Genomic DNA, 23,090 nt, shown 5'->3' with positions numbered 1-23,090 from the left:
GATCGTGTTTTTCTTTGTTTATGTGTATTTAAAAATGCCTCCGCCAATTGAGAATCCCGCCAACTGTGAAATACGCGCTGCTATTCGTTTTCTTAGTGTCAAAGGTGTGAAAGCGATTGAAATTATCGACAGATTTGTGAAGTGTATGGATGAAACATTATGAGTGATGAAATGGCACGGAAATTAGTTGGAGCTTTAATGGTAGCCGCCAACCTCCTCCAACTCCACCAACATCCAAGATATCCTGAAAAAACAACGGTTTCGTTAAAATTCGGTTTTCGGTGTACTGAAAATTCGAACAAACGTTATTTCGGAAAAAAGAAATCCGAGTTTGTGATAGGTTACTTTGTTTCGGACGGAAGTCGAACGGAGAACGAGAGTAGACTCCCTTTGCGTAGGTACAGTCATCATTGAAATTCACAAGACGAATTTTTGTATTGTTATGAACGTCGCGTTGTGTATTAGCTTTACGCTATCACCTATTGTATTGTGTTAATTAAAATTGTTAACATTATCATTCGTTTCACGACACTATAACCATTGTTAATGTGAAGGACATCAATCGTTGACTCATCGTTGTAGGTACTGTGTAGACTTGAAAACTACATAGACAGCAGTGAATAAAAATATTTTTTTCGAAGCACTATTAAACTTATCTCCAAAATATTTAGAAAAATATACATTGTGTTCAATTACTGGGATGCACTCCAAAGATATTTTTATTTTTATGATATCAAGTAACGAAGCTACACGCCTGACCATAGTAGTTGCCGTGCCACTGAGAGCTAGTCACAAAGATCTGGGGGCACTACCAATGCGCCCATAACCGTGAGACATAAGTTGACAAGTCCCATTTTCCTGTAATTTCACTAGCATCCTCACCCTTATACCTATTACATAATTGTATAATACATTGTTTTAAACGTATAAAATCTAAAATGCATTTATCATAAAATTGTACGTTTGGTATAAATAAAGCCACGTGACTGTGATCATACGTCAAAGTGCTTTTATAACTTGAAAGTCGTAAAAATAATACGAACATGTACTACAATGACGTTATGTTACAGGGAGGGCAGAGAATGGCCTTATTCCTCTAAAAGTAAAATATTCACGAGGTTGTTTGTGCACTTTAGTAATCTATGGTACAAGTCCATCCTCTCACTGCAGTTTGTACTGTAACACTGCACAAATTGACCTGAATTGTTTGGTATGTTCATGCAACTCGATACTTATCGTTTATTACCCTGCATGTAAGATACACGTTACATTAATTTTTGCACTTGTTATTGTTTAAAGTTTTCAATGGGATTTTCACTGATTTCATCCAATCTTCCTCGAGGTCATTGTCTTTATAAATTTGCGTAAATTGGTCCCTTTTGATCAAAACTGACCACTTTTTTAAATAATGTCATTTTGAAAAATATGATAATAATATAGGTACTACATTCATCTAGTTTGTATCATAATCAATACACTATATCACGTTGCACTATATTTTTACATCACATCCCTTCTTTCCAGTTTAGTCCAATTGTCGTCAGCTGTAGCATACGATGTCTTCCTAATCAGAGATTCTAGATCAAACGTCTTTCCTTTTATCAAATATTCTATCCATGTTATGTCATATTTCTTTCATATTCAGCACATTTCATTTATACTTTCAGACACTTTACTGTTTTTTCCATTTCGTGTTTACCTATTTATCCGTTAGATTCATCTAGTTTATGTCATAGTCAAATACATCATCATGTTGCTCACTATTTTAGATGCGTAGACTTTGCACTATCGTCAAATCGTCATCAGGTGTAACACACGATGTCTTCTACATTGTGGACACTATCCAAATACCTTGTACCGAGTATTCAATGCATGGTACCTCTATATTTATTTCCCGTTCATCACATTCACGTGCAATATTGAGATTTGTCACATTAAATAAACACTCCAGTCTTGAATCTTGTGTTTCTTATCAATATTACTTAAAAGTTCTTGATAAATATTTATCGGCCATACTTCAAGGCCGATAACGTTTACAGATAGTCACTGAATGTTTTGAGTAAATGCTGTTGAATGGTTGGTATTCACACTTTTATTTATATTTCCTCCAATTTTGTGCTGGAATTTACCTGTGACCTAATTCTGATATGCTGCGACATTTGCTTGATTTCGTATTGTTACGAGTATATCAGGAAAACGTCACAAAAATCTCTATTGTATAAAATTATCGTAATTACGACATCAATAGATACTTACTATATTTAAATATTTGGAAATCTGTATTCCAAATACGTTTTGATTTTATCGAATGTATTCAAAACATAATCGATAAATATTTTTTTTTCTAATAAAATCACGAGCTCACAAATGTGTTTTGATTGAGAAAAAAGAATAATAGTGTCATTTCAAGTGTTAATATAAATGATTGTTCAAAAGCGACATTTGTGTCAATACGCCATCAAACCGTACACTTAATTTTAATTGACGATTCCGATGTTTTAAATTTCGCAAACGCATTTTACGTATTATATAATCAAAGTAGTTTCTCGAATTTTTCTAAATAATCTAATTTTTTACAGAAATAGCTGTATCTGTCTGGTTTGACGAAAACTGCGTGATGCTCGTCGAATTGGTCTAATTATAGTGAGAATCCCAAAAAAATTTGCAATCGACATTTGCATATTTTTCGACATTCATTTACGACAGTCACTCAATCTAGATTAGTCTATTTATGTTAAATAGATATCCGTAGATTATTGTTACGTGTGTACTTTAATATAGTAGCAGTAGAGCTCGTTGTGAAACAGTTCGTCCAGGGAAATATTGGCACCTTACCTATTTCTGTTGATTGTTATATTACATAAATATTATAATACTTACGAATTGACAGTCGTTGGCATAATGTATCGTCGATAACTTTGAAAAATGCCAATATCTGGAAATAAAAGCATAAAAGTTGAAACAAGGGACCAGCGTTCACAATTTCTATTATTTTTTGTGCAAATCCTGTCCTTCGTCTGTGATTTTGTAGCCGATTTAGACAATATTGGTGAAACTATTAGAAATTTATTTGTCTTTTCTTGTGCTGCGTACACTAACATCCATTTTTCTTTGTCCATAGGCCTGTTCAAGGGCTCAACAACGACCCTCGACGGCATCGGTTTGCGTCCGATGCCGGCGGAAAGACCAAAAACCCTTCGCAAGCTCAAATCAGTATACGACGCGTCCCCCACTGACCAACCCCCTGTTAACACTCTAAGCAGCAATGGACAGGACAGAAGTGTTAATGGCGAAGAAGAGATTAGAAGAAGAAGTAATACGACCAGTTCGACACAAAGTGGGGGAGATAAGTCGCTGTCCATACTTAGTCCTTTTGATGAACAGGTGAGTGATTTTCTTTAATCTCGCTGATCTCCTTTAACACCTCGTAGCCCAACGTTTTGCAAATAAGGTCCCGGGAGGTCCAATAGGTTCTAGTTTCGGTGTTCTGAGTAGTATCTTTGGGGCGTCAGTAGCGTGTGACAACAACAATTGATCGATGCCGAATCGAAGGCAGGATGAAATGAGTGTACGTGGATCGACAATTCTTACAATTCCTACACCAAACCGATCTGCTCGATTTCGCATTGAATGATGAAACGATTGACAACCGGTCTAGGCTCTTCTATATACATTCTAAAAGCTACCGGAGACCCCACTGTATAAATTCTACTCCGGAGTGAATTGAGGTGTTCATAATACAAGTGATTTCCTACTTTGAGACCAGGTAACTGGTGTGGTAGTGTGTCACTTTATTATTATTATTAACAAATTTATACATGATAGCTTATCACTTAGTGTCAGAAACCATAATAGCTTGATGTCTCACCAGATCCCCGATAAGAAAGAAATAAGTGCATATACCTGATTTTAGAATTAATTCAATTATTGAAGTAGACTGAGGTTTTGATGTGTGTTCTTGCTAATTACTGAAAATCTGGATTTTTAATGAATTTTTTTAACACCAATGGATTTTTTTTGGTCAACTTCTTTTTCAAATTCAAATTATAAAATTGACCGAAAAATCTATCGGTGTTAAAAAAAACATTGAAAAACCCTATTTTCAGTAATTGGCAAAAATTTCTGTGCCCAGTGCTTGATTCCTGCACACTTTTGATGTGTGTACAATTTTGCTTGAAGGAATTCGAGGCGTTGCAGAATTAGAAATACGAAAACTAAAGATTTATCGTCTTTTCGCTGTCCTTGTATCGGAGCAGGATGTTTTTTCTTTTAATTAGTCTAGTTATATTTTAACACAGTCTGTCTCTGCATCTAGATGAAATAGTGGTTGTGGGAATTAAAGACCAACAAAGTTAAACTCGAGATCGCAATTTGTTCAGATTTCGTAAGCTTAGTTCGTCATTTCATAAGATAGTGTATAAAAAAATTCTATTAAGTTAAGAAAGGCTTATAATGGTGAACTTCCAGCTATTAAATTTTTGTGATGGTATAAAAAATCATTCTTCTCAGGTGAATTTGATTTACTAATGATTTTAATAGATATGATGATTTAAAAGTGTAATTTGGTTACCTATGAAATAAAAATTATATGTTATCTGCTTTGATTGTAGCTACGTTTGCAACTTTAATGAGTTAAATGAGAGTAAAGGATAAATTTTATTAACTTCACTCCTGGTAATTGTACGCTAATAAACCATTGATGTTCCTGATCTGGCGTATAGCACAATAAATGCATCAAATAACAATAGGAAAGAAATGCTTGCGGTTATTGCAATAAAGAATTGAGCGCAAGAAAATATATAGGTACTTGTATGCGTTGTCTATAATCGATAAATCAATATCTATATGATATATCATATTTCTGCATATTCAATTGTTAAATGAAAGGATCCATAACATACATAAAGATCAAAAACTTCATAATCCTCACTATCGTCCATATTGATAAGACAATATGACATCAAATTAGCACAGTATTATTCACTTGTCGCGTAACGGGTTTATCTATGACCCTTATGCGACTCGATCGCGACTGACAGTAAGTGCCACTCCTTTGTTTAATAGTGCAAGGATTGTGCAATTGGTGTCTGATATGAGCAAATGCACAAGCCGTATTATATGTAATCCTTGTGTTTTACATTTACATAATGGTCAAGTTGCAAAACGTCAAGTCGCTTGGGGTTGCGCGAATTTCAATCCGTTAGGAAGATTTATTTCTCTTTATGTCCCTATTAGAAGACAGTAGTGATAAAGACTGAACTGTTTTGATCTCGCATACCGTCATTATTATCATTCCCAGCACGACTTTACACACTGAGGATAGGTATAGGCCTTTTGTGCTATTTATCACGTTCTTGCGATGGTATCACTCACCTTTAACCGCGTAACAGTGGCCGTCTACAGAACCCACCCACCTGACTACAGAACGTCTTACGTTCCTTTAGTTCTTGGTCACCAATTAGGACCCCAAATCTGCTAATGTTCTCAAAACCACTAATCATTCCAATTCCATTAAAACTCCACAGAGATTATATTGCAATTATGATAATATTTGTTATTCTGCTAAAATCTAGCTGTAGTGGCAGCTGAGACTCGATAGAGTGTCAGTGAAATGGCAGTGATGGCAATCATTTAATCATAAACGATCGATGTTGCCTTACCAAAACTATTATGGAAACTACTATGCTCTTGTATCTTAATTTTTATCTCGTTTAAACAGCAATTTAGTCTTTACATTAAATGTATTTTTTTTATATCGAGTTCTTAGATTTTCGCGATTGTTACACATAGGAAATGAAACTATTTTTCCGGATTTAAATCGCGTATATTTGTTAACCGTGACCATGGGACCTGTAAAGGGCCCGAAACGTCGGTTTGTTTGAAAAAACAAATATACGCGATTTAAATCCGGAAAAATAGTTTTATTTCCTATGTATTTTGTATGTTGAATAATTAGTACACTACGCCATTGAACAGCAGACTACTAAAAATCGCAATCGCAGTTGAATAGTATCTCGATGGTTAGCCACTGACAAGCCAGTGCTCTTAACTGTCATTGTCACTAGACACACGACTGAAATAATTTATAATTAACAGACTTACTCCATCTGTCATCACCACGCCTCGCAATATGTCCTGACGAACCTAGCAAAAACCAACTTATAAAGGTTCACGTTCTAACGTCACACTGCTGTTGTGATACTCATCATATAAAACTCACATACAGAAAAAGTATTTACTTCTGCTTCACTATTGTTACGATAAAGCTATCATAATGCAGATATGCTCAAGTGATTTCTACTTACAAGCAGTTTACAAAACACTAACGTACCCTACAATGGGTCACAGAACAAAGACAGGAAGCAATAGTTAGCCATTATCACTTACGATTACCCTTTGTCTAATTTACATTGGATTTTGATACCTCACAAATGCAGCATTATGTATGTGCTATTTGTTGAAAGGATGCGTATGACACGGTTCTTTTAGAACTGGTCTGTTAAAACACCTGTGGTTTTGCAATTTTGATGTGTAAAAAGTTCCAAGGCTCGCAATTAACAGACTTGCAAATATATTGATAGTTGGGTACTATCAAAGATATCGCATTTACAAACGAAAGACAAGTTATATGCGGTTTAGGTTTGCATATAAAGATCTACTAATACACATGTGTACTTAGTAAGTTAGTTGTTTGTTTAAAATAAAGATTACTCAATTCGAAAGTTGCTAGTGCGTCCTTTGTTACCTTAAAAGCATACATGTGCATCAATTTAGTTAAAAATTATCACTACCCAATTGTATGCCTTACTTATCTAAAAAACTGTCACCATGCGACATGCGGGTGGAACCCTCGTACTTAAAATTCTGCATAATGCGTCCTCTTATGACAACGGACGCAGCTTTATGCAGGTAGGCAGGTGCTGCAAAACAGCTGTTTGACAATTGTATACTGCTCTACCTGTTTTGGTGACACGTGATGTGGCAGCCTGTCTGCTGTTTTCATTTTTTACAACTGCCTTTAATATAACAATGATAAGACTAATCTCACAACGTTTTTATCATTTAGTCAGATATATGCAATCTGCAGATCAAACACCTTTTTTTGTTAATTTGGGCTAAACAAAGATTTAGTTTCTAAAAGTCTGCTTCTTTAATGGACTTCGTCCTAATTTAAGTTTTCTTCGTCCTCGTTTAAGACAGTCAGTAGTTTAATGTCTATTTTCAATATCTTAACAAAATCGTTTTTGTCAACAGGAGGAATGGGCAAAGATCTCCGAAATAATGGCCTCATTCGGCAGCAAACTCGTCAGAGAGTCGGTATTCGTCTCTGAGTTGGAACAAGAGTTTACTTCTAGATTAGGTCTTAGCTGTTCGGAGTCCAGTTTGAGTCCATCCGTGGCCTCAAATTTAGGCTTGTGGTTGGCGGGGCTTGGACTTCATGATTATGAGCCTTTGTTCTTGGAGAGTGGATTTGATGATATCGATTTCATCGTAAGTACTTTTTACTTCATAAGCTTTAGATTTTTTAATGCTTCGTCATCATATACCTGTTTTGTGTTTTCTATCGTACATCAACCTCATTTGTATCATCAATGTACACGCTTGAAAAAGCCAAGATGTTCCTAAAGTTTTTGTTGTAAAGCCAAAACAGTAGTTATACACTAAACATGTATTGTTCCAGAACGGGATCCTAGACGATAACAATCTACGACAAATGGGGATAGAGGAGTACGATAGAGAAAAAATTCTAGAATCAGCCAAACAGTTACCTTTAAAAATAACAGAAATAAGTAATAACCATAACAATAATAACATTAGTAAAAGCCAAAACGAATCTGTAGAGGAATGGTTAAGAAATATTAACTTAGAGCAATATAGTGATACATTTAGGAAACACTTGTATGTAGATATGGATAGAGTTAAAAGTATTTGGGAAGTGGAATTGACAGCAGTGTTGGAGATACAGAAGCCTGGACATAGAAAAAGGATTTTGGCTTCGGTTTCTGGTGAAAATAACGGACCTGCCAACAATATGCAGAATATAAATGCTGATCTCAGTAATTTGGTAAGTAAATCACCTTTTACATGTATCAAAATTAATATTATAAATACGTAAGTAACTCTGTCTGCTAGGTTTTCACTCCTAAACTGCTAAACCAAATTTGATTTGATGAATTTTGGTATAGAAATAGATGGGATCAAAAATGTATGAAGAACCAATAATTTCTGAAGTAAAAGATCTGAAAATTCATATCTATGCCTTTTGTAAGAAGTAAACAATGTTTCAGCATTTTTCACCTGAAAATTTACGAAATCCAAGCTATCTTCTCACTTCATAGTTAATATAAGAACTGATACAGCGAATCTTCTTATATCATATCATCAGAATATTTAGTGATTCGTTATAAATTCCACTTGTGAACCGTTCAAAGGAATTATACGTCAATCTAGTATACTCTATGCATATTAAACGTTATAAATATTCTCTCTGGTGATATAAGTTGTTGAAGGTGTTCCTGTTATTTATGTAATAGGCCTATCTTGAGCTTGTACTTAATTAATGAAAATAGAGACGCTGAATTTTAATACCGTTTTGAAATTGTGTTGATACGTATACTATGTCTTAATTATGAGGTAGGTATTACAAATATTGAATTATTTTTTTTAATACTTTATTGCACAAAACGTTAAAAACACATATGACAAAGGACATATATAAAGATGAGCATATCTCTAGAATAATATTTTCCAGTTAATCCTAGCTGTGGTGAAGAAATAAAGTTTGCCCGACTAATTATTGTACAATAAAATTTATATGAAATACGAATGCAAGCATAATATACATAAATAAATGCATAAACAAAATATATATTACAATCTACACAAATTATTACTTTATATTTGTTTCGGTACTTGAAATACTCTTTTAATTGTATTTTTGAACCACGATTACATGACCGCTACTTAAAATGGTTTTAAAGTGGTTTTAAACATGTAACTGATGCGCACTATAATAAGTACACGTGAACAATTGCTTAAATTTGCATTTTTACAAATCCAGATCGACGGCTTTACTTCTTTTTTCTTCTTTGACACTTTGTTAAACGAAACTGTACTTATATTATGCAGTAATGTTTTTTAAAATCCAACCTCCGAAAGCGTTCGGCTTTTACGGAAACAGGCAAATGTATTATTATTGAGAAACTCTATAATCCGGTAACGTAATTTCAAATACACTATATCTAAACAGTTAAGGTAATCTTTTAATTTATGCTATACTACTTATATTTTTATACTCTCAGCAAAGTCAACGCGTTACCACTTTAAGGCTTAATTTGCATGCAGTGGAATGGAATGGAAGTGATTTTATGTAACGAATTTGTACATAACATTTGTATATAGTTCCGTGTTCTGTATACTGTTTAGGTTCTCAGGTTTCTCTCAAATAAAAGTTTAAGATAACTGGTATCGTGAAAATGGCATGACTGTACATTTACTCAAATATTTTGTACGTGGTTACTGTGTAGATCTACTTTTAACGAATACTTTTATCTTTATATATGCTGTTTTCTTTTGTATTTGTATTGAAATAATGAAACCAAATGACCTAGTCAGCCTAAATAACCTAATTCACAATATTAAAATATTTTGCTAGTTTTTTTTACTAAATATATTTTACCTAATAGTATCGTAGTGGGTATATTTACTCAAATATTTTGTATGTTTGTAAAAATATACATAATTTCATTACGAAAGAAAGTATCCATAATGTTAACCTTCGAACTAAGTCTAAACTCATGGTACCATGATTTCGTTTAACTAAGGTAAACGATTCTCAAATGGAGAACTGTATATATTTTCACAATAAGATTCTGGAGCATACATTAAAATCATTATTTCCCAAGTTTAAAATATACTTTAAATTTGTTTATTGTAGTTTTAGATTTTATCTTATTTTTATTATAAACACAATAAAAGACGAGATAAGATGGGGCTAGCTGCAAACCAAACTCTTTTGGAACTGGAAAATGTTCAATATTGCTGATCGTACAGTGACGATATCTAATAATTATTATCTCTTTCAGATACCATATTACTTTAATAATATATACGAGCAAGAAGTTTTATAAGTTTGTCTTCATAAAAATCAGTAAAAATGAACAATGTGAAAACGCGAATGCGAGGTTTTCCCTCTAAGGTGCGATATACAAAATGTCAAATGCGTAATCATAACCGAATATTTACCTTATTACTAAACAACGAGAAAATGAAAATTTTTAACATAAGTAATATTTGAATGAAATAGGCTAAGAAAGCGATTGTTAACTGCTTTGAAACATTTTTAAAAATACCTTCAAATATGTGTTTTAACAGTCCCATTGAAATTGTACTAATTTTTTTATAACATCAAGTGACGGTACGAACAAGTCGTGCGCTTGATGGTGCTGCACGCCTGTCCGTAACAGTTACAGTGCCACTCAGAGCTTTAAATTGCAAAGATCTGAGGGGCATTGACACTGCGCTCGTCACTTTGAGACGTAAGTTGACTAGTCCTATGTGCCTGTAATTTCACCAGCACACGAAGTGCACACAACAACACAACAGTGCACGAATAACAAAACGAGTGCAATAAACCCTGCAACTCATTCAATCAAAAAGCATTTAAAAAGGATATCCTTACATAAAACGCTACAAGTCGTATAATGGTCATCAAGTGACTAACTTATTGTGAAGGGAGTTGCCATGATACTATATGGATGGTGCCATAATCTTTCATTTTTGGGGTGTTGTAAATAGGGGAACTTATAAAAGAAATATTTTTTAGCAGCAGTAGAGCTCTTTGTGAAAGCTCGTCCAGGGAAGTACCGCAACCTTATATCAGTAATGTGAGCATTACTGCTTCCCGGTTTTGAAGGGTAAGGGTGCTGGTGAAATTACAGGCACAGGGATTTGTCAATTGCGTCTCAGAGTGACGGGCGCATTGGGAGTGCCACTTAGATCTTTGCGATTTAAAACTCTAAGTGGCACTGCAACTGTTATGGACAGGCGTGTCGCTTTCCGCTTTAAAGGCGCACGACTTGTTCGTCCCGTCACTAGGACTCATAAAAAAAAATGTTATCCTTTAAGATGATTTAGGAAATCAAATAGCAAACAGCACTGTGGCTTATAGCGACATCTGTAAGTTTACCGTTAATTATTCTTCATAAAAAGATCAAACACACACAAATAAATTATTCCTGCGATCCGATTAGTCGGATCTAGATATGAAGCAGCGATTGTTGTCTCAACGTGGCTACCAATAATTATAACAAACTAGTGGAGTGATAGTAAAAATATCATGATATTTAATAGAAATAAGTAATACCCTTAATTTTTATACAATCAACAACAAATTACTCTTTTGTTCAAATATAGCCTTCTGTGTAAGGGAACAATATCCGTCTATGTGTAGCTTAATATGCTGCTCTGTACGAAAAAGGATTTTTAATTGACTTATATCCAAGACTACTACTAGAGAGTCGGTGTTTATCTTGAATGAAGGAATGATCGAATGAATTAATGAAATATTCTTTATTGTGCATAAAATTACAGTTAAAATACAATGCAATACCTTAAGTTTAACAGTAGTAGTTAATGATGAGATCTTACATCAAAATTCAAATAATTTGAGTGAAACCTCTAGCTTCATATAACGTCGAGTACCCCAATTCGATAAACAAATTTTATCAGATTTTTTTCACGACGAAATGTCGAAAAGGTACCGAATAATCGGTGTGAGTTTTATTTATTTTTTATACAACTGTACTCAAAGATGCTTAACGCAACACAAGAAATCAAATAAATTGTGAACAACCCCTCATAAAACCAAAATTACTATTTACGCATTACGAATTCAAGTAAACGTAAATGTTACTTTATATGCACCTGCTTCGGTGTATAAACTCAACTTTTATTGTACAGCACGCCATTGAAGTCAATACCATTATGAAAAGCAACCTTCTTTGAAGGTTTTCTTTTTAAAAGCAACTATGCGTGGTGCAGTGTACCTACTCCTATTGAATTAATATTAAAGAGGATGCTCTTCCCTATTTGAATTTACGATGTGAACATAACTTTATGTAAATTGCGTTATGATATAAATGATTGTTTGTTACGTATTGCTATTTAAGTATGCTTTTTGGCCATTTGTTGTTATTCTATAAGAATGTTTTGTAGTGTGTATTTTTTATTTTTACTAAGAACCTATGAATTGCACGTATTAAATAGCTAGTACTTATCTTAGTATATAATTGGTCGATTTTAAAGTAGGCTGTATAAAGCCATTAGGCATTTTAATGCGAAAGTATATGCCAAATTGTGTAAGAAACTAAGTCGCCTGTCAAAAATGCTTGTTCACCTTTGTGTTTTTCCTCGTTTGTTGTTGTCTAAACTCGTGTTATTTTGCAAATGCTGTTGGTTTCTGTTCTACTAAAAAATAAGATTCAAGCAGTCACGACACAAGTAATAAAGCCCAAAAGTCAACCTGTGTGAAATCTCTTAATGTATAACTTAGAAGTACTTAGAAATTAGAGAATTATAATGCATTTATGTCATGTTCCCACTAAAAAGGGAATATTTAGAGCGAACTTCTATAATCTTAATAAAAGACCCTCTTCTTAAGACTTTGGTGTTCATCTGTACTTCACCAGTATTTTTCATAGGTTGTATTTTATTTTCTGAGACCAAGTGACCACTGTCACCCTGACACATAAGTTGATAAGTCCCATGTGCCTATAATTTCACCAGCACCTTTAACTTTCAAAACCGGACGTAGTAATGCTCATATTATTGCTTGCCGACAGAAATAGGTAACGTGGTAACTCTACTGCTTCTGTCACAATAGACGAGAAATTTGATATCGCTGCAAACTTGGGTTCTCGCATAAGTCTATTGTAAAATAATTAAATTTTTGGAAATTTTAACACAATTGGTGTACTTTTTTTTAACCGCCTTCTTGAATCGACTAGTTTGAAAATTTATCTGACAGCCGATTGCCTTCCATTGCTTTCTCGGTCATTAATTTGATCACAATTCACCAGTTTCTAATAGTTTCATGATACAGGCGTCGTATATTTGTATGGTGGCCATTTTGTGAACAACATAATATTTTATTTACTTAATTTTTTTATAAAAAAACTAACCTCAAAAATTTGTTTATCTGCTTGCGCAGTTTTGTGGTTGTTACCGCAGTCTTACGATCTGTAACTGAAATGCATATGGTAGCTGCTGTACAATGTTGGGGAATTCCTTTTATGTGTCTGCCTTTTCCATCATCAGATCACTTATAGGTCAGCATAACATTTTATTTTTAGAATAACATGTATTTGCCAAGTTTTATTGAAATTGCTTAATGGGAAGCAGGTGAAATCCAATAACCCGGATCATCCCCTAATTTGCAACCCTTAGAAGTGAAAAATTTTCTTCAAATTTAAATGGAACCACTGCTGAGGACCCTTTACAACAAAAAAAGAATAATCGAAATCGGTTCACAAATGTTTTGAGAACCTCCTCCTGTTTTAAAGTCGGTTAAATAGACATTTGTTTGTTTGAGACCTTCAAATTATCTCCCGTCGAGAATCCCGTTTCTTTTACACACTCTTCGATCCATATCACATCTCTTCGCACCCTTCCAAACTTTAATTACCAATCATTTACTAATTATAAAACGATCTAAACTACCAGATTAAAGTTTTAATCCTAGCAAATTGCTCATCTTGGTTTAATCAACATGTTCGGGAGTAGCTAGGTAACGCCCTCGTCAGGTGCAAAAAGAACAGTTTAATGCTATACTTGGGGGTCTGTAAAGGTGATGTAGGGGCGCTATAAACTGGGGTTTCCGAATTAACATTTGTAACGGTACTTGATATGGCGGATAAGATCGGTAATTGCTTTGTAAGTGCAATTGTATTAGCAAGGCGGTCAGACTGATATACTTTCAGTTTACTAAAGTAACTAAAGCAATACGTAAATGTATTATCGTTTGGGAACGCTGACTTAAGTGGCCGTGAAACTTTTGTCTGGGTAGTCCTGCCTATTGTTAAAAATGTATTATAAATAATTATTGAAAATATTTTTAATACCTACTTACTATTATTATTGTTTATTTTAGGTGTAAGCAATAGTCTAGAATGTTTAACAAAGATGAAAAGAGAAAAATAGTAAATCAAAGACCGTCCCCTGAGGCGTAGTGTCTAGGATGTTTAATTAATATTTTATTAGAACAAGTTTTTAAAAGCATTGATATCAGGCACATAATATGTATACCTTGTGAGAGACCTAATGAGCCTACATGTCCTATTTAAGCCATTCCATAGAAATGTCACGCAAATATATTCAACCAGTACTCAGTAAATCAACGCAAAGGACGACGAGACCACTTTTTGTAATTTCACACGTCGGCAATCCCGTATAGGTAATTAGTGCTCAATTCGACGTCTATTCATTCTATTCAGAGAACTCTATTCATACTGAGTGCGCTACTCGCTGCCTCAAAATCCTAAAATGCATTACCCTAACTACGGTATTGAAGTACCACACGTCTTAGTTTATATCACTGTATGAGATGAGTAAAAAACATTGTAATTAAGACTGGTCTCAATGACAACCCCTGTGGAACACCTGCATGCAGAAAACTTATTATGTTAATTATTATTACATAATCACTGCCTCGAACAGTTGGAATATTACTATCTTTTAGACTTAATATGTATTTAGCGGTAAAATATAGTTATACACTAGATTCTACTTCGTATATAAATGTTACCAAATCAAACGCTGCTACTAATTGGCTTTCGTAATACTGTAGGTGTTGCAACGAGGGCTGTAACTAACACGCTGCTATGGCTAAGTTTTGTATAATTATGAAATTATGACACTTTTGTGAATGTTTCCATTACACCTAATTTTCAAATAAAAACTGTGAAATAGTATTTATATTACATATACGTAATTATTATTAGTATCCGTTTTACTCAATATCTGATTCTATATGCGAAAACTGATGGTAGAAAATGAAAACGTAAAGCCGCTGAATTGTCGCTCATATGCCATTGGTGTTCATTCCAACGGAACATCAATCTATTCGCTCATCTGCATGCACCTTGTGTGTTTTAGGGTTCCTTTCTAGTAATTAAACATGATAATGATGTGACGTGATGTGATAATGACGTGTCCACTTTGAATTCGAAACTTTTAAAAACATTTAACAAATTTTAATATATATTTTTATCAAATTTCCCGACGTATACCTACACACCTTATACGATACGAAGACAGTGATAGAAGTAAGAAATAAACGAAATTTCACTTCTGTTACTCCTGACAGTAATTGCAGTTATTTGTGCCCTCAGGCAGCATTCTTTCTATTTTTGTATATCTATGTTTGTTTATCGTGAAGTGCTGGTTTCTTATCTCTTATGTTAGTAGTCAAACTTGTTTTGTAATGTATTTTAGTTACATATACTAGATTAGTTCATTACGCAGCACAGTTGTATATTTTATTGTATTTAGACTGGACCCTTTAAACATTTCGTATTCATTAAAGATTTTACCCTATCAAACGACACTCGTCAAATTAGATGATTCATGATTCGCACTGTCAATGACGTTACCCTTTTTTTACAAGTCTTTTTTACGCAATGTCAACTTTGGAGCGCTAATTAAAATTTTACGCGCGTCTTTTTCCCTTGTTGTCATATTGTATGTCGACTTTTATTTTGCACCTCTGAGGTGTGAATGAGTCTTTTGAGTGCCGTTTTTTTTCATTTCGATTTAATTAACGCTGTTTCCCTTTTGCTGTTTGTTTAGGCGAGAAGCAGGTGTAAAGATAATATTTTCATTTTTGAACATGCATTGGATTATCCGATAGTGATACTTATAAACATGAATAGCGAATACGCTGTATAATTGCTGTTTGTTTGAATTAAACACCTACATGTTACATATGAAATTAGAAGAAATTCGTTCTGTGAAGAAAAGTATCTTGCCAGTCCTTATCTTCTCCAATTTCCATATCCCTTCTTAAAATTCGATTTCTGAAAAAAAAAATTATTTTACAGAAAAGCAATATCCAACAATTAAAAGACGAAATCAAAGAAAAGTTACCGCTGTCGGAAAATCTCAAACCAGTTCCGCCACCAGTGGTTCCTACCCTCGCACCTCCTGGCGGTGAAACACTGAAACGGAGTAAGAAAAACAGACCTGCTCCTCAACCACCGAGACCTTCGGATCTAGAGATCAGGGCACCTTCGGAGCTACTGGTCGGAGTACCAGGGGCATTAAAGACCCAGTGGAAGCACCAACCCTTTGTTTTGGTTACGGGTGCAGTTACCTATGTAGCGAATGTAAGTATATATTTTATCGTAAAGGTATAGACATCTGTTACTTTGAAATTACATATTATTTACTCATTGTACAAATGTACATACGGTACAAAAAGACTAAGTATACATATATGATGAATTGCTCTATAAACCTTTCTTTTACATTTTATTTTCTTTTTGTAACAGTATTTAGGATCAACTGTAGTAAAAGAGCTACGAGGGACAGAGTCAACTAAGAAATCAATTCAGAAGTTGAAGAAATCTACCAAAGAACCACGGGATTCCCCCGACATCATACTCTCCATTAGTTATAGAGGTGTCAAGTTCCTAAATACCATTACAAAGGTAAGTGTTTGTAGTATGCATCTAGTATAGTTTGAACTATGTCGTTTCTTGCAGTCTATTGAAATTAGAACTTTTAAGCCTAGAATAAAATATATGTAGTGTGAAACCATCGATTTCTTATCATCTTCATGTCTCTCATCACACTTTTCTAGGAAACACCCTTTCTTTTCCTGATTCCCTAAAGAGTTAGAATTAATATTTAGTATAGTATTAATGTCTAAACCAAAAACTTAACCTGTCTAAAAAAACGTACCACGAACACGTTATCAATCATCCAAAGAGGTAGTCCTGAATATATCTGCTATCGTAATAAAGAAATAACAAATAATGTATTGCCATTTTCATTCAACGATGATTTTGTTGGGAGTTCTAATTTATGATATACATATAGGAATGCGACAAATAATATCGTAAGATCACAATTCAAAAGTTTATCGTTTCTTCACCGATTCACCTCCGTAACTTTATTTGTTCACTGGAAACTATAACATGAGCATTAAGCTCGTAGGTCAACTGTGAAGATTTCGAGTACCCTTTGCTTATTATATTCAAAAGTCTGCTGACTCTTTTGAAAGTCTTTCAACCGAACAAGGGGTAAACATCCCTTCTAAACAGGCAAAACAAAAGACCTGACTTCGCCCGCTTAACTTTTAATTAAAAAAAAATTGCCTCATTTTTCACACTTGATCGGATCACTTACCAATCTTGCCCTTTTCTTTCAAAAAAGGATTGTTTTTACATCTTTTTTGTTTGATAAATTTTATGTTAGAAATCTTTACGGTTAGTTAGGTGGGATAATTAGTATTTTTTCTCCTTGTGCTTGCGTAATCGTAAATTTTTAGATTGAATTTGTAATACAAGCGACTGTGTTTTCGTTTCCTTTTTTCAAAGGTTATCTTTTACGATAGCGTTTTCACAAAAAATAATACTTTATTTATGTCCCTTCTTTTCTCATTATGTTTGTAATTTTTAGAAAAGCATATTTTTTCTGTAAGTGATTGGTCCAATGACTTTCTAAGTTTGAACTAAAGTTTCCTACCACTTTAAAATCTTCGGTAAATGTTTTCACAATTTAAATCTCACTGAAGAATATTTTTCCCCTAATTAGGAGCTGATCTGCGAGCATGAAATCCGGAATATTCACTGCGCGTGTCAAGATGCTGACGATCTAACACACTTCGCCTACATTACGAAGGATCACGCTACCAAGAGCCACTACTGCCATGTCTTCAGAGTTGCTACTATGGTAAGTAGAAAGCTTTTGGAATCTCATTTTCGTGTAACGTAACAAAGATGTTTTCCAATTAAGATACTGGACCACCTATAAAGATTTACTTATTTGGTTTTGTAGTTTGGTCCAATGTCGTTGTTAACCTTTCTATCATTTTTGATAACTAGTTTGGTTTGGTATTTGTCTTGTTATATACATATATATGCGTATTTTATTTCAAATCGTATTCCAAAATTCATCATCGTGATAAAATTTAGTTATCTTTTCAACAGGGAACTTAGAACCTATATGAGTACTCTAAAACTATTTCGAGCATTCTCCTGACGATATATTTTTCATTTCAGGACCAAGCAACAGAAGTCATCCTAACACTAGGTGAAGCATTCGAGGTGGCCTACCAAATGGCTCTTCGTGAACAATCCAATCGTGCCCGAGTAACCCAGTCTCTGGCCAAAACTCCCACACACGATCCAACGACGACGACGAATAGAGAAAAACCAAATATCAATCACGGAAGATCACATTCCATAACTGAAATCAAGTTGAATGGGCATCAACTCAAAATTGCTCCAATACCTGGGTCGTTGTCTAATGAAGACTTTCAAGCACCAACAAAAGATTCAGGATCTAGAAGTCCAAGGACACCCCTGTTGAAGGCGCCTATAGCTTCTACGGAAGAATTGTGAGAAAAGATTCTTTAGTGTAACGTTGCTCAGACGTTATGAAATATAAAGAATTTTAATTGTTCATAAATGACTTTGTTAGAAGTAATTGGAAATTTATAATGATACCAAATATTGATGATTTAAGTTTGAATAGAAATGAAATTGAAATGTCTGTTGTCAAATTGTCTTCCGCAAAGGAAAATGAAGGAACTTCCAAGGATGTTACAATTTTCGATCTCGAAATCTCGTAAGTTGAAATGAAAATGATCGAAGTTATTAAAACATAAACTATTATTGATAAAATTATGATAGATATTGGTGTTTAATGTTGTATGTTAATGGACCAGTGAAAATTACCAATTTTATGAATTACTGGTCGTAAATTTTGTGGTCATTTACTTGTATTAAAGTTAAGTTGATTGATACGGTGTTGTCAAAACACAACAAACGTTAAAAAAGCATAAGTATAGAACGTATTTTGTTCTGCTTCTTTCTGAAGTAAAACTGATAATTAAAGAAAATTCGAGAATAATGTACATTTTTATTTGATAGATGTTTGAAAGATTGATTCTTTAATTGTAGGAAATATAAGAGAAGATGCTTAATGTGGGAGAATGTTAAAAAGTAATTAATTGTGTGACAAGTAAATGACTCCAGAACATCTTATGTTACATAGCATATTAATTGTATTGTATTCCAATTTCGATACCGCTTTTATGAACCTAATTTATAAACTGTATTATAAGAACTAGAAAATATACATTTTACTATTGAATAGTAAAATTTTAGTGGCTGTTAATACTTATAGTAATTTTATATTTTTGTTTTTTTTTTTTTGTAGTATTGAAGTGTGAAGTGTTCTCTAATTATTTGAAAATTGTTTGAGCAGCTATTTTGATGTTAGTTGGTTAATAGAACGCGTAAATTCTTACACTATTGAGATATGTAACTGATAATTATTACTCGGTATAATCGGCATCGAGTTGAGATAAGTTTTATTGCATTGTGTACGTGCTCAGGTTTAGGGCAAAGTGTATATGGCATACATGAGTGGAAAAAATTATATTTTATACCACTTAACAGTCAAGTTAGTTGTATATAAAAGATCTTTGATTATGTTTCTCATAAAGTCATAAATCGAAGAATAAATCTAACGCCAACATTAATGACAACGCCGCCATATTTGTTTCATAGATTTTTGAAAACGTTCTATAACTGTTGCAAAATGGCGATCTCTAATTGGTTACATTCATACCTGACCCTGTGCCGTCTCTTACGTGTCTATGATAGCTTGAAGCTTTGTAATAATTTATGCATTTTGGACGTCGTATTGTTATTAGGCCTAAAATGTAATCTCGGTTTTAATCTTTAAAAAGTAAATACATAATATATGTTACCAATTTGTCACTGTATTGTATGAGAAGTGTAAATATTATATACATAAGCGAGTTAAGAAAGCGGGGTTGTTATTATTGCACATCTTATGACGATATATAAAATGCGAATTTGCCTAACATATAGTACATAATACATATCAAACTGATGTTAAAACAATATTATTATGCTCTGAATTGAAATGATAATGCGATGCCAACTGTTCATTTATCTAAAGAAATAACTTTTGTATTTATTACACTTGCTGTTTTTTTCTATCAATCTATGTTGAAAAAGGACAACGCATGCCTTTAATATTTTCAGCTTATCGAAATGCGCAATAAAATTGACGTCATTGTGGAATTTATACGATTACTTACTCCAACTAGAATCTGTAACCTCTGGAACCTGTAAGTATCCGAGTGTTACTATTGAAAGTAACAATAAAGAATTATGCAATAAAGAATGATGGCATAATGATATTGGTGATATGCCAATGCCAAGTTAGAGCAGTTGTTTCGCAAAAAAATAATGAAAAAGAGCTTCCGATGTTAATTTTGCAAGTAGTTATAAAAGGATCTAGTTAAAAGTTTTTTGTCGTACAATAATTAAATTCATGTCTGGAAAATGACAAAAAAAGTTATTTAAAATAAATTTTTGACGTTTTGAATTCAATTATTGCAACCATTTGCTCAAAGCCTGTCGATGTATGCAATAAACTTTTCATATTTGTAAAATGGTGAAGTTTTAAGTTTATACTCTGATCTTTTTGTTGTATAAAGTTTCATTGAAGGTGCCAATTCTGTAAAAATAATACAGACAAAAGTGAAATTATTAATTCTCAACGCCTGTACAAAATAACGGTAGCAACGTTCGTATGTTTACTTTAGCAGAATTGGTACCAAAATCTGGCTATGATTTCAGAATTGTAATCTATTATATTGTGATATAAAAGAGTAAAACATGCTGAAAAGGTTTAATTTCTTTTATTTGAATAATCTCTTAACCTTTATTTATTATTTATAATATAAGCTGAGTCATTTATATGTATATTACGTCGCACAGCTTTTTATATAAATGTTATATACTGTTGAATAAATTTAAAAACATTGTCATACATGATAATAATTTAAGATATATTTATCAATGTTTAATTTAAATATGTAGAAAATATTATATAATATAAGTATATTAGTAATTAATAAATAGCTATTTATATAAATTGTGCCAAATCGCAATTTTACAGGTGAATAGCCAATTTGCACAAAACCCCCGTAGATGGAAAATTTTGTTCATAAAATTTTATAAATGCTCATTTAAATAAACACCAATATAATAAATATATAATACGGCCTCATTTTTATATAACGTGTATACACGAATCGTTCTGCCAATCTTGGGACGTGACTTTTTATATTTATTTTGTATATGAAATAATTAGTAATTGGAATCAGTAAACTAATTAGACAGCTAACATTTATTTCGTATAAAAATTTTAGAGGCATAGTTTGATAAACTTCAAGGGTCCTTATGCATAATGGGAGTACATTTAATAAAGATGGTTGGCGATATTATTGAAGCAATCAATGTTCTTAAAAAAAAACAATCTAAAAGCGCAAACTTAGCGTATCGATGGCATACACAAAATACTTCAATCGTGGTGAAAGAAGTTGCCTAGGATACGTCAGACGTACACACGAAAAGAGTGGTAGGTACGTCGTGCGGGGAGGCTCCTTTCGTGCACCCCAAAAGAGCAAACTGAATTAATATTACATATGGATAATATATGTTATATCTTTCGAAAGAATTTGTTGACATCATAAAACATTAAGCGGCTTTTGGTCGTATAATATTTTGTTATGCTCCTAATGATATAATCATTTTTTCAATACGAGATTCATTTATAAAACTGGTATATATATGTATATATATATACCAGTTTTGTGTGTGTGTGTATATATATATATATATATATAAATTTGTAGAGATGTACTTCATTGTGTATAAGGTAATGCTTTGAAAAAAATTTTGTAATAAATTCATAACGATATTGTGCTTCTTATTAACTATAGATTTGGTAATTACGGGGTTTATGACGTAAACGTGAAGTTCTAGATCGAGATTTAATGCTCATTGGATGGTTGTATTAAGGACTGGTAGATAGAACTATCGTAGAGGATTGGAAACTAAAATTTGCGTAAAATTCGATACTTGAAATGAAATTCGTAAAGTTAAACTGAGGTCTAATGCAGTCAACGTACATTTGAGTCCATTATTATATTTTTAAAGTTCAAATATAGAACAATACAAGGAGATTGGAAATAAATTTTTTTTCATGAATTATAATCGCATAAATATTTCTTCCTTTTTTAAATCAGCCGTGACCATGGGATTTGTGAAGAAAAACAAACAGATATACCTTGTTTTAGATCTACAAAGAAAAGTTTATTTACCAATCTACAAATCTAAGAACTCGGATGCTGATAAGCAATGTGCTAACTCACAAAAAGTCGAGATTTAAGATTTTATTGCCAATTTGTAGCTCGTCGTCTCGTCTTCATTTTACAAACACAAACTAAGTGATATGAAACCTCCAAATATTAAAAAAATAAGAAAAACAGTTGACATATATCTATTAACCAAAACACGATAAAACCTTTAGGGGCCATTTTCTCAAAACAATGATCATGTTGGTTGATACGTTTTTGCCTATCGGCATCCTAAATTTAAGGAGAAATAGACGATCTCTGGTTTAAAATCTCTAAATTCATAGATTTGATTGGAATGGTTCTATTTTACAGTGATTTTGGTGCTCTATGTAAATAACTCTGAAACAATTAAGCAATATTATATAACTAACGTAATAAGTACCATGAAGGAATAGGTAATGTTGATTCTGTGACTCCGAACATAACTCATTATGTTTTGTTTTCTATTTGTTTCGTTCCGCAGATTCATTCCAACACTATAGTTGCATTTTTAATTAGAGGTAATATAATTATAACAAATTATAAATATAAAACCGACCTCAAAAGTTTGTGGAATATTTGCCAAGTTTTATAGAAATCGGTTAACAAATAGCGGGTGAAATCTAATAAACCGGATTCATGCCCT

At 33.0% G+C, this 23,090-nt stretch overlaps 1 protein-coding gene across 3 annotated transcripts in view; it reads left to right on the top strand.

Annotated features, from left to right (window-relative positions):
• The window catches only part of LOC113228884 (ankyrin repeat and SAM domain-containing protein 1A-like), a 170,886-nt gene extending 151,564 nt beyond the window's left edge, over positions 1 to 19,322 (top strand). For all 3 annotated transcript variants that reach the window (XM_026462308.1, XM_026462309.1, XM_026462310.1), the window contains 7 exons: positions 3,122 to 3,384; positions 7,255 to 7,491; positions 7,682 to 8,065; positions 16,098 to 16,382; positions 16,548 to 16,706; positions 17,815 to 17,952; positions 18,282 to 19,322. In XM_026462308.1, coding sequence (XP_026318093.1) covers positions 3,122 to 3,384; positions 7,255 to 7,491; positions 7,682 to 8,065; positions 16,098 to 16,382; positions 16,548 to 16,706; positions 17,815 to 17,952; positions 18,282 to 18,623 — 1,808 coding nt within the window. In that variant the 3' untranslated portion in view covers positions 18,624 to 19,322. The remainder of the gene's footprint in view (positions 1 to 3,121; positions 3,385 to 7,254; positions 7,492 to 7,681; positions 8,066 to 16,097; positions 16,383 to 16,547; positions 16,707 to 17,814; positions 17,953 to 18,281) is intronic.
• The last annotated feature ends 3,768 nt before the right edge of the window (positions 19,323 to 23,090 follow it).

Source organism: Hyposmocoma kahamanoa, unplaced genomic scaffold (genome assembly GCF_003589595.1).
Source record: "Hyposmocoma kahamanoa isolate Upper Pololo Valley unplaced genomic scaffold, ASM358959v1 262, whole genome shotgun sequence".
NCBI lineage: Eukaryota > Metazoa > Arthropoda > Insecta > Lepidoptera > Cosmopterigidae > Hyposmocoma > Hyposmocoma kahamanoa.
This window is presented reverse-complemented; position numbering and strand designations above follow the sequence as displayed.